The sequence below is a fragment of the Oncorhynchus mykiss genome, chromosome 5 (assembly GCF_013265735.2).
Source record: "Oncorhynchus mykiss isolate Arlee chromosome 5, USDA_OmykA_1.1, whole genome shotgun sequence".
In the NCBI taxonomy this organism is placed as follows: domain Eukaryota; kingdom Metazoa; phylum Chordata; class Actinopteri; order Salmoniformes; family Salmonidae; genus Oncorhynchus; species Oncorhynchus mykiss.
The window spans coordinates 15148327-15160750 of NC_048569.1; the positions used below are offsets into that span (position 1 = coordinate 15148327).

Here is a 12424-nt window from a genome sequence, read left to right on the forward strand (position 1 = left end):
GACTAGCCTGCCCTTAATGCCCTTAACTCACCCTTGTCACCTGCAGACTGCAGAGCATCCAGTCAGATAGGGAAGTCTGGAGGAAAATGAGTCTGACACATCAGTAATGATTCATTAGTATATTACTGAAATAGATACCATTGAAACAGAGCAACCACAGGTACACAATACAACTCTTCCACTTTTTAATCACTCTGGTCTTCTATGTGACATTTTTCCCTGCGGTGGCTTGACTACCTCTGTGGCTGAAATAGGAGTGAGGGTGAGATGAAGGAAGGAAAGCTGTCCTTATAATGTTAGTTTCAGGTTAATGTCTGTTTTGATTTTGGCTTTGCACATAATGTTTTACCTGTTGGGCTTTCACAGCCAACAACTAGTAATGCAGTAGACTTCATGTACTACCATGATTCACTGTCTTTGTTTCATACTGAACAAATATATAAATGCAACATGTATCAAGATGCTTGATACATAATATTAGACAAATGAAGGATTTCATACAATATGTATCACATTTTAAGTATTCTTTAGACTTTGCTTCATGAACTGTATATTTGTTGGATCATTCCTCAATGCCAAGGTAAATTCATGCCTTAACTTGCCTTTATTTTGTAAAGCATTTTCCAATGATGACCATGATATTTAAGAAATATTAAATATATTACCTTCACTATCAGTGGCTTGTGGTTGTCTAACCAGAATGACCAGTTGGGGCTGAATCCTAACTTGCAAGCGCAACAAGACTTCCATTGATATCAATGCATGATCATGCAAAAGTCAAAGTTAAGAGCGTCTATCTTGTTGGGATTTTTCCCATAAGGATCATATAAGCAGCATAGTCTGTCAAACCTCTTAAGATGGTGATACACAGTGATGCATAGAAACTGAGCAGTTTTATTGCATAGTGTGATGAGGATGACAGGATTATTCCAAAGGAATCAGAATGAAGAACTACAGCACACAATGGACAGACAAACACAGATCACACACACACACACACACACTACTGGCAGTTCTCTCACTCAAACATGGCACACAATGATTGACAATATGACATACATAGATCACAGCATCTTTAGTCATTCTCTTTTTGGGTCTTTTTTTTGTTGCGTTTGTTGCGTTGCTTTTTAGAGTGCACATTATTATGGCACTTGGGTAGAAGCTGAGCGCTTCTCTTAATAGCATAATAAACATCCTTTTTAAGAACAAAAGGAGCACTGTATAATACATCACAACCATACATGATTAATAATAATAACAATAATACACAATATCCCAAATACACTCTTGCTACAAGTCCAGTCCACCTCTACTAACCCTCAAATTCCCATTTCCTAGACTGCAGTCCAGAATACTGAGGATTCCATGGATACATGGATACAAGGAACTTGATCTTCCTTCAATGTTGGAGGGAAGTTAAGTCAGGGGAGGGGGGCAGTAGGGGCTGACCCAATGGTGCCACACACTATTTAGGGAGGAAGAAAAGGGAATAGGGTGTTGGTATCAGGGTGTAGAGGAGCATTCACCTCACACTTACACACTAAAATGGGAGAGGACGGGGAGCGGTATCTCCACATCCTCCTCACATGACGTCTCTTATACAAGTCTTTCTCTCTCTTCCCATTGGCTAGGAGTTTCTCCCCTGCCAACAGCAGTGTCAATCATAAAACCCCCATAATATCCCAGTGTAGCAGAGCAGTGCAGAGTCATTTTAAACCAGTCTTTTCCTCCAACCTACTGTATGTGCTCTGGTCCGGCCCTAGTCAGTCACTCTTCCCAAGTTAGTTAGGTCCAACTGATTGTGTCCATCCATCCATCTATCCCGTCCGTCTGTCTGTCTGAATGTCTGTCCATAGTAAAGTGGAGTTAGTGTCTGTAACACAGTGGAGGTCCCTTGGCGGGACCTGTTCCCGGGTTTGGGCACCACGCCGTGCCCCTACACCCCCTAGGTCTTCTCTTCGCGCTCTGTCCGCCTCCGGGTGATGTTTCGAGGCTTGATCTTCAGTGAGAGCTCCCACAGCGCCTCCTCGGCCAGGTGGTCGCTGAAGTCGTTGAAGAAGCACACAATGTCGTCGTTGCGCTTCAGCTCATAATGCCTGGGGTGGGTCGGAAAGACAGACATAACAAGTTGATCAACTAGATGCTGATGGATAAGTGATATAAATATGAACACTGGAAATGGTCCACCTTCTGTTGTATTGGGGTTAATATTAAGGTTTTTATATAAGATTTGGTTCACTGCTTACCTCACGTGGGATGACTATTGTAGTCTTATTGATTGACATGAAATAGACCAAGGAAGGCAACTGATGGGTGCCACAAAAAAGGAGCCACAGTGGCTCAGCAAGCCTACAAAAGGGGGGGGGGGGCACTGCCAATTGCCCATCCCTGAAATAGACCATATTTATCTGTTTGGAGATTTGTGGATGCTTTTCTCCTGGGATGACCTTTCTACTCACACTTGCTGGAAGCGCCTCATGCTGTCCAAGATGTTGAACTGCTGCCAGCGCTTAGAGAAGTTGACCTTCCCATCGATGAGATCAGGGTTCCCCAGGTGGACGAAGGTCAGGTCCTGCAGGATTAGACCGCTGGGAGAAGAGAGGAGGATGAGTTTAGAGAGGAGAGATATAGCGATAAAGACAGACAGTCCTATGAAGAGTAGACTAAAACCCAATGTGATGAAAAATCACCCAGCTCAGGTGTACATATACACAGACTTACAGGTATGGGATGCATGGAGGCTCCACGTCGGCCAGAGCTGCCCGGTACACTCGGAAAGACGACGAGCTGTCAATCAAAGTGCAGTATTCCTCCAATCCCTGGGAGAGACCAACAGCGTGTCACAATGTGTTATACCCATAGTATATTAAAAAGAGATGCCATAGAAATACAAATACAATACATTTGAGTGTGGATATCTACTATACCTATATCACATATCTGTATGTTAGACTTAATACACTGCTGTTTGAATCACCTCTGATGTCTGTTTCTGCCACTCCAGTCTGCGGATGGGGGCTGAGTCCAGGGCAGACAGTATTGCCAAGTACGAGTTGAAATTGTTCAACTTTCTTAAGTGCTACATAAGAAGAGGAGAAATAGGATAAGAACAGTTGTCCAGAGAGTTAGTCATTAACTAGGTATAGTAAGTTATATTAGGGTTTGGTCGGGGTAGGCCGTCATTGTAAATAAGAATTTGTTCTTAACTGACTTGCCTAGTTAAATAAAGGTTAAAAATAAATATATATATTTAGTTAACAGGAAGAGCTGTGGTTGTATGACTGTTGAGGTTGGTCACCTTCATGATCTTAATGAACTTGAGGAGCAGCTTCTCTCTGTCCTGGCCTTTCTCCTGCTGAATGATTAGAGAGCGCACCCTAGAGGACAAACACAAACAGTGTTCTGTGAGAGAGAAAGTGAGACTGTGTAATTTCTTTTGCCATTTTGAGGTGTTGAACAGCCATTGCAAAGCTAGGTGACTTAGGAGTGAATAGGTCTATCTGGTGGGAGTTATGTAATGCATAGACAGCCTGTAAGTATAGGCTCAGGTCCAGCTCTCACCAGTAGCTCATATTGTTAAAGTGCTCTGTGAACTGAGTCAGATTGGGACTCTTTTCTTCGTTCTGTTCCTTGGCCCAAAGCAACACCTCAGGAATCTGAGCAGACAGAGGAAGAGGGAGAGATATAGGGTTAGATCACTGTAGCACAATCAGAATTGGAAGCAAAACAAGGACAGTAGAGGGCTCTCTGGTACCTCGATGTTGTAGAAAAGTTCTGCATCCAGGAGCGTGAGCTGATCTGCGATTTCATGGCTGCGGAAGTCATGCAGCGTTCCGGGCCTGTGGTCACACACACAAAACCACTTAATGACAGAAAGTAAACAAGGATGGGAACAAACAAATGCAAGAAGAGGTTGTCATAGCCCCTCCCATTGTCTCCTGACCCTTAACCCCTTGTTGACGCCTACCTGGCGGACACGCCCCGGGCGGCCAGCGGCTTGAGGGAGTTGGTGCAGCGCAGCAGCTTCTTCTGCTCCACCTTCAAAACAATAACAACAATTCATTTACAGACATACCAATCACAAGCTACTGCAGAATGAGAGCGTTTCCTGAATAGTCTAATTGACATTAACAATAGATCTATACACCACAGCACTTTTATTAAGTGCAACACAATGTGAAGGTGTTGAAGGGGAAGGTGTTGAGGTGAAGGTGTTGAGGTGAAGCTGTTGAGGTAGGTGAGGGTGTTGACGGTGTTGTAAGAATATGTTGAAGGTAAATACACAACGCAGAAGACGAGAGGTCAAGAGTGCTAAAAGTCAATAGGGTACTGACGTCAATAGGGTACTGACGTCAATAGGGTACTGACGTCAATAGGGTACTGACGTCAATAGGGAATTATCAATGGAAATAGTTGGTTTTCAGGTCAACGCCTGTTAGGAATGTCAGTCCTGAACTCATAGCTACGTGTGGCACGTTCTCATTGGTCCAACCTGAAATAGGACACTTGTTATTTGTCCATCGGCCCAGTTGTATTGCAAGGAATTCTAATTGGTCAATCACAGGCTAGGGCTGGGCTATAAAGTACATCCTGTCCCTTTGTTCTGTGGAGAGAATCACTGAGGACAGGGAAGGAATGACTATCTACCTCTCAGCATAACATTATCCTCTTTGAATAAACCTATTTTCCTCCCCCTGATTTGCATTGGGGTCTGTGTTATTAAAGAATAACATCAACTGCTAAGAGTGTTGAGGTGAAGGTGTTGAGGGAGGTGAAGGTATTGAGGGGAAGGTAGTGGTGTTGGACAGACCTTGTCCAGGATGTTCTTGCGGAGCACGCGGGCCAGGCTCAGCTCGCCGTTACACACCAGCCTGAACACCAGGTCCATCAGCTGCTTCAGGATGTCCTCTGTTAACTCCACCAGACTGATGGAAAGGGGGAGGGGAGAACATTAAAGGGAGGAGAAGTTCATTCACTTAACACTGAAAGGTAAGTTAACATTGAGGGTTGTCTGCTTCCAACACACTCTTTGGAAGTAATTTCTATTCTGTTGGATCCCCAGGGCTATCTACTGCCTAGAAGGATTGGAGCTTAAACAGTGAAAAGCCACTTCTGCGGCTGTACTGACAGTCTGAGTAAGGTACTGTATATAATATGTGGCTGCACTGACAGTCTGAGTAAGGTACTGTATATAATATGTGGCTGTACTGAGAGTCTGAGTAAGGTACTGTATATAATATGTGGCTGTACTGAGAGTCTGAGTAAGGTACTGTATAGATTCTATAGAATATGTCCATCCATACTCACCACAGTTCGTCCACCAGTCTAACGAGCACAAAGAAGGTGTTCTTGCTAACCCGCTTCTTAAACGTGTCTGGACTGTGACAGAACCTGGTGTATGTGGTCCATGGTCAAGGAGAACACTGAAATGACCTGCACTCTCAAGTATTACGTCCCACATTCACAGAAGTCACTTTAGGTGTCAACATAGTAGGGACACAATCACGTTTACCTACACACCTTTTCTGTATTTATCTCATCACCACAAGCCAAATCCATTCAGTTGTTAGTATTCCAACACACAACATTCTAGCTGGTGGCGACCAAAAAAGGATATCTGTAGTGGAGCTTCTTAATGAGGTCCTCTGGGCTGATGAAGGTCCTGTATGTGGTCAGGAAGACCTCACAGTACAACACCAGATCTGGAAGGGAGCAGAGGAGAACACCACCCCTTTAGTCCACCCCTTTAAAAGTCCACCCCAAATCATCTGGGGTTGACAACTAACAATGGATCATCTCAACTTTAGAGAACATGGATGACATGAATTGATGGGACACGTCTGGTAACCTCTGATATTCAGAGAAATAAGCTGGTCAAGACATGCTGTAAGTCAAGACATACTGTAGCTATTCTACAACTTAACATTTCACTGTAGACCAATTTAACAGACAAAAAGCGTGATCAGATCCCTCTGGTTTGAACGACATCTACGACACACACACAAACACACTGTGCCACTGACCCAGAACCACAGTAACACACATTTTAATAGGGGCTGATGTCGAACGGTGGTAAATGCTACCTACCTTTGCGGTCTGTCTCTGTGGCGTGGACTAACAGAATATCCCCTGATCCAGCACGCACATCAGGTCCATCGTCATTCTGAGAGAAAGAGAGAACGAGAGAGATGAAGGGAGAGATGAATAGATGGAGAAAAAGAGAGCAGCTAGAGAGAGAGAGAGACAGGAGGGAGGCAAGGCAGATCGATAGAGAGGGATGAGGCAGATAGAGAAAGGAGAGGGGAGAGAGGAGAGCGAGGCAGATGGAGAGATAGAGAAAGAGGGTTAGGGAGAGATTTTATGAGGATTAAGGCAGGAATGCAGTCTAGTCCAAAATGCGGCTCTCTCCTCTCTATCCATGCTCTCTCTCCCTCAAAGCCCTGCACCAGCTCCACTGACGAGAGAGCGAGAATGAGAGAGTAGGGGGGAGAGAGAGAGGGCTGCTATACGCAGGACATACACTGATCACACAAGCAGACAGATCCCCAACAATACTACAATTGTCCTTTGTTGTTTAACCAGACCTCCCTCTCTCTCTCTTTCTGACCTTGCAGAATGGACACACACACACACACACACACACACACACACACACACACAGACACACAGACACACAGACACGTCTGTCAGACTGCACCAAAAAGGAAGGGGAATTTGAATGGAGAAACATCCCCTGCAGTTCCTCTAGAGGTCAGTAGTAGACTAGGAGAAAGAAGGAATGTGAGTGAAATGTGAATATCACCAGTGTGAAGGTTTCTTATGTCAGAGTTTCACATACAGTATGTAACATGAACAAAATAGCATTTAAAGAAATTGTAGCCAAAGACAACCACAAGCTTTCTAGAGACAATGCTTACTTAGCCAATAGACATGGGTAATAATGTTAGTTCAGTCATGAATGAGGGCAGCATTACCTCCTGTTTGAGTGTTATCCGGGACATGATCTCTTTGTGGTCGATGAGAGAGAGCTCATCCACTTCCTCCTCATCGCTCTGGACTGAGTCTGTCGACTTCTGCCTCCTGCTGACAGAAAGACCGATAGAAGCACCATTAGGTCTGTTTACCTAAACTTACATAGACATCGAATGATTACCTAGAATAAAATTGTTACCCATGATAAATGTTCCATTCAAATTGCACTGGTCAGAAGGGGCTTAGTTTTTTCTAGTAATTCTCTCTCTATGCTTACATAGACCTAGCATTGGTCATTAATCAGTATCCATTTCATTCAATTGCTGTTTTACCTTCTAGGATCACCAGATCAAGTAAAGACGCCTGAAGAGAGGAGAGGGAGTGTTTATGCAATGTGACCTGAACGGTCACTTTATCCCATACCTGTCCTTGTCCAGAGCCTCCTTGCTATTGGAGGAGTGCATTTGTGGGGCGGGGTCTTGAATGACATCGTCAGCAACGATTGGCTGTGAGGGGCAGAGTAAGCTCTGTCAAGGTAGGTTGAGGAGCAGGAATCATGGAACACCAACACATAATTTACACAAAGGCTGTCTCCATCAAAAGAGTTGAAATGGAGTTAGCTACCCCTAATGTAATAGGTAGAAGTTGTCATTAAACACTGATACATATATTTGCTCATCCCCTTAATGGTTACAGTTAGTATTGTTGCAATAATCTGATCCTAGAGCTGTAATTTCTTCAAGAAAACAGTCCTAAACTGCCTTACGTAGTCACGTGTTTATTTTCCCAAGCTTTAGCACAAGACGTTTGGCATAAAGCAGGTTTTTAAAGGATCAACGAGTTTAGTCTGCTTTGTGCTTTCATTTTTTTGCCATGGAAAATCGAGTATTGTAGTATCGTGACAATCCTACTAGGTTGAGTGCATTAGTTACTTACTCTGAGGAGGCAGGGAGGCAGCTCCAGCTCCCCATTGGCCTGGCTGGATGAGTACAGGTTGACATACTCGCCCTCGCCACCCTCGTCGACGCTCTACGGGAAGAGAAGAGGGACACCATGATTGAGAGGGACGGCCACAGAATAATTTAGCATAGAACATACTGTGGGGACAGCAAACTCAGGGCTACGGTGAGGTATGGAGAAGCACTTCTACATCGAGTTGTATGGTTGGATGTGTCAATAATTGGCCACCAGGTGGCACTGGTGTACATGATTAGTGTTTAATGAGTGTACAGTATTTCAGTATAATGTGTGTCTGTTACACATGACGGTGAACAGGTGAAACACAGTCAAAAGTTCTATGGGTTCCATTTAGATCCACAACTACAATCAGTCAAGATAATACAATAAGCAGTAGTCAAGAATCACCAAAACAGGAGGAAATCTTTCACTATGGTCCACAGTTTAGATGCTTTGTGATTACTGGTATGACAAGATAAATGTTCCTGGAAATCAATGAGTCACCAACAATGTTATTGTCTGATGGGCATCCACCTTAAAATGACTCCTTATTACTGAAACATATCTCCCTGTTATCGTCTGTCTGTCTGTCTGTCTGTCTGTCTGTCAGCTCACCACTGCCGAGGTGCGGAGGAGAGAGTCAGTTAGAAGAGAAGTGGTCTCAGGAGGAAGAAGAGAGATGGCCACAGAGCCCAATGAGTTGGCCAGGGAACCGTTGGGCCCGCCCCTGCTGCCATCCAATATAGTGGCATTGCTCAAGGCGACCTGGTCTGAACTCTGCGATTGGTAGGAAGTAGGAAAGGAAACCAGGAATCAGGAGAGAAGGACAGTGTTATGACAGGTTGAGAAAATAAATCAGACAGAATTAAAGCTGAAAAGTAGAAAGAAAAAAAGTCCCCATCAGCACCTCCTCTCCTGGACTAAAGTGGATGTATGGTTCAACGTACTGCAATGGACTGATATCAATCTTTCCATGCCTTCCATGTGACTGTATGTGTGTAAGTGTGAATCAGAGTGTGTGTTTGTCTGAGATTGTGTAGTCATGGCGACCAGGTGTGCAGATTCCTGTGAGGAGGAGAAGCAGAAAGCTAGTAACCTGCTGTAACATGATGTGCACTGTCTACCAACCCTGTTAAGTACAGTAGCGGTATATGGGCCAGATCAGAGAGGAAGCCAAGCCAGTGAAAAGCCATATTACAACCTATGTGATAATTGCGTTGTTTGCTCTATAACCCATTCGTTCATACGCCACCGTGGTAAACAATAAGGCCGTGACAACAAAAAGACGACAGTGGCAGAATAAATTCAACTACACATTGGCTTGTTTCATCACAAAACTGTAGAGCAACATCTGTCCTGTGAAGTCCACAAAGCAAATACTGCATGTAACAAACAGTTATATCACCTGCAGCATGGTCAAGCAAGTTCATGTTTTATTAACAGCTTACTCTTACTATACAACTACTGATTTAGAAGCAGAGTTACCGGAAGGCAGCACAGACAACAGGAGCACTGCCTCCACTATTCCAGCTACATTTCAACTTAAACATTTAAAACATCAACAAGGCTAATGCAGTGCATTCGGAAAGTATACAGACCCCTTGACATTTTCCACATTTTGTTACGTTACAGCCTTATTCTAAAATATATATATTTTTAAATCCTGTCAATCTACACATGACGCTACAAGCTTGGCACAACTGTATTTTGGGAGATTCTCCCATTATTCTCTGCAGATCCTATCAAGCTCTGTCAGATTGGATGGGGAGCGTCGCTGCACAGCTATTTTCAGGTCTCTCCAGAGAGGTTTCAAGTCCAGGCTCTGGCTGGGCCACTCAAGGACATTCAGAGACTTATCCTGAAGCCTCTCATGCGTTGTCTTGGCTGTGTGCTTAGGGTTGTTGTCCTGTAGGAAAGTAAACCTTCGTCCCAGTCTGAGGTCCTGAGTACTCTGGAGTAGGCTTTCATCAAGGATCTCTCTGTACTTTGTTCCAGTCATCTTTCCCCTCAATCCTGACTAGTCTCCCAGTCCCCACAGCATGATGCTGCCACCAACATGCTTCATCGTAGGGATGATGCCAGGTTTCCTCCAGACGTGACACCTGGCATTCAGGCCAAAGAGTTAAATATTGGTTTCATCAGACCAGATAATCTTGTTTTTCATGGTCTGAGAGTCCTTTAGGTGCCTTTTGGCAAACTCCAAGCAGGCTGTCATGTGCCTTTTACTGAGGAGTGGCTTCTGTCTGGCCACTCTACCATAAAGGCCTGATTGGTCGTCCTTCTGGAAGGTACTCCCATCTCCACAGAGGAACTCTGGAGCTTTGTCAGAGTGACCATTGGGTTCTTGGTCAACTCTTGGTCAACTGACCAAGGTCCTTCTTCCCCCCCAAACTGCTTAGTTTGGCCGGGCAGCCAGCTCTAGGAAGAGTCTTAGTGGTTCCAAACTTCTTCCATTTAAGAATGATGGAAGCCACGGTGTTCTTGGGAACCTGCAATGCTGCAGAAATGTTTTGGTACCCTTTTCCAGATCTGTGCCTCGACACAATCCTGTTTCGGAGCTCTACAGACAATTCCTTCAACTTCATGGCTTGGTTTTTGTTCTGACATGCACTGTCAATTGTGGGACCTTGTGTAGACAGGTGTGTGCCTTTCCAAATCATGTCCAATCAATTGAATTTACCACAGGTGGACTCCAATCAAGTTGTAAACACATCTCAAGGATGATCAACGGAAACTCAATTTCGAGTCTCATATCAAAGGGTCTGAATACTTATATAAATAAGGTATTTCAGTTAATCTCTAAGAGAACGTGTCTACTTTCTGAGCAGTATGACGGCTGCGTGGTCCCATGGTGTTTGTACAGATGAACATGGTACCTTCAGGAGTTTGGAAATTGCTCCCAAGGATGAACCAGACATGTGGAGGTCTACAATTGGCTGATTTCATGGGAAAATCAAAAGATGTCAAGCAAAGAGGCACTGAGTTTGAAGGTAGGCCTTGAAAAACATCCACAGGTACACATCCAATTGACTCAAATTATGTAAATTAGCCAATCAGAAGCTTCTAAAGCCATGATATCATTTTATGGCATTTTCCAAGCTGTTTAAAGGCACAGTCAACTTAGTGTATGTAAACTTCTAACCCACTGGAATTGTGATACAGTGAATTATAAGTGAAATAATCTGTTTGTAAACAATTGTTGGAAAAATGTTGCGTTGCAGAAAGTAGATGACCTAAACTACTTGCCAAAACTATAGTTTGTTAACAAGAAATTTGTGGAGATGTTGGAAACCGAGTTTTAATGACTCCAACCTAAGTGTATGTAAACTTCCGACTTCAACTGTATATCCATCCTGCCCTGCCTTCCTAAAATCTTCGAAAGCCAAGTGAACAAACAGATCACCGACCATTTCGAATCCCACCGTACCTTCTCCACTATGCAATCTGGTTTTCGAGTTGGTCATGGGTGCACCTCAGCCACGCTCAAGGTCCTAAACAATATCATAACCGCCATCGACAAAAGACAGAACTGTGCAGCCGTCTTCATCGACCTGGCCAAGGCTTTCGACTGTCAATCACCGCATTCTTATCGGCAGACTCAATAGCCTTGGTTTCTCAAATGACTGCCTCGCCTGGTTCACTAACTACTTCTCAGATAGAGGTCAGTGTGTCAAATCGGAGGGCCTGTTGTCCGGACCTCTGGCAGTCTCCATGGGGGTGCCACAGGGTTAAATTCTCGGGCCAACTCTTTTCTCTGTATATATCAATGATGTCGCTCTTGCTGCTGGTGATTCTCTGATCCACCTCTACACAGACGACACCATTCTGTATACATCTGGCCCTTTTGAAACTGTTAACAAACCTCCAAACAAGCTTCAATGCCGTACAACACTCCTTCCGTGGCCTCCAACTGCTCTTAAATGCAAGTGTAGACATGGTTAATGTTGTAAATGGCTATTGTAGCTGGAAACGTCTGATTTCTTTTAATGGAATATGTAGATATTCCATAAAAAATCTGCTGTTTCCAGCTACAAATGTCATTTACAACATTAACAATGTCTACACTGTATTTCTGATCAATTTGATGTGATTTTAATGGACAACAAATGCACTTTTCTTCAAAAACATTTCTAAGTGACCCCACACTTTGAACGGTAGTATACTACTGGTGTGCCAGCCCTGCAGCCTCCAAAATGGATTAGTCCACTGAGACAGGCGTCAATCAAGACGTGTCATAATTTTGTCTCGGCAGACGAATAGCCTATCAACCAATATTAGTTAATTTTTTACAATTTTTTATTTAACTAGTAGGCAAGTCAGTTAAGAACAAATTCTTATTTACAATGGAACAGTGGGTTAACTGCCTTGTTCAGGGGTAGAACGACAGATTTTTACCTTGTCAGCTCGGGGATTCAATCTAGCAAACTTCCGGTTTCTGGCCCAACTCTCTAACCTCTAGGCTACCTGCTGCCCCACAAACCAAGCAATCGACCAG

General features: G+C 43.9%; 1 protein-coding gene across 2 annotated transcripts in view; it reads right to left on the reverse strand.

The window, feature by feature from the left end:
- Positions 1-1111: 1111 nt before the first annotated feature.
- rapgef1b (Rap guanine nucleotide exchange factor (GEF) 1b) overlaps positions 1112-12424 on the reverse strand; it is a 75895-nt gene continuing 64582 nt past the window's right edge. Inside the window, exons 12-27 of one of the 2 annotated variants that reach the window (XM_036976897.1) lie at positions 8545-8706; positions 7909-8001; positions 7396-7478; positions 6975-7083; positions 6088-6163; positions 5618-5702; positions 5308-5400; positions 4811-4925; positions 3968-4038; positions 3755-3839; positions 3562-3656; positions 3299-3377; positions 2978-3079; positions 2722-2819; positions 2460-2588; positions 1112-2096 (exon numbers count right to left, since the gene is read on the reverse strand). In XM_036976897.1, coding sequence (XP_036832792.1) covers positions 1946-2096; positions 2460-2588; positions 2722-2819; positions 2978-3079; positions 3299-3377; positions 3562-3656; positions 3755-3839; positions 3968-4038; positions 4811-4925; positions 5308-5400; positions 5618-5702; positions 6088-6163; positions 6975-7083; positions 7396-7478; positions 7909-8001; positions 8545-8706 — 1626 coding nt within the window. In that variant the 3' untranslated portion in view covers positions 1112-1945. The remainder of the gene's footprint in view (positions 2097-2459; positions 2589-2721; positions 2820-2977; positions 3080-3298; positions 3378-3561; positions 3657-3754; positions 3840-3967; positions 4039-4810; positions 4926-5307; positions 5401-5617; positions 5703-6087; positions 6164-6974; positions 7084-7395; positions 7479-7908; positions 8002-8544; positions 8707-12424) is intronic. The other variant, XM_036976898.1, reaches the window with a different exon arrangement.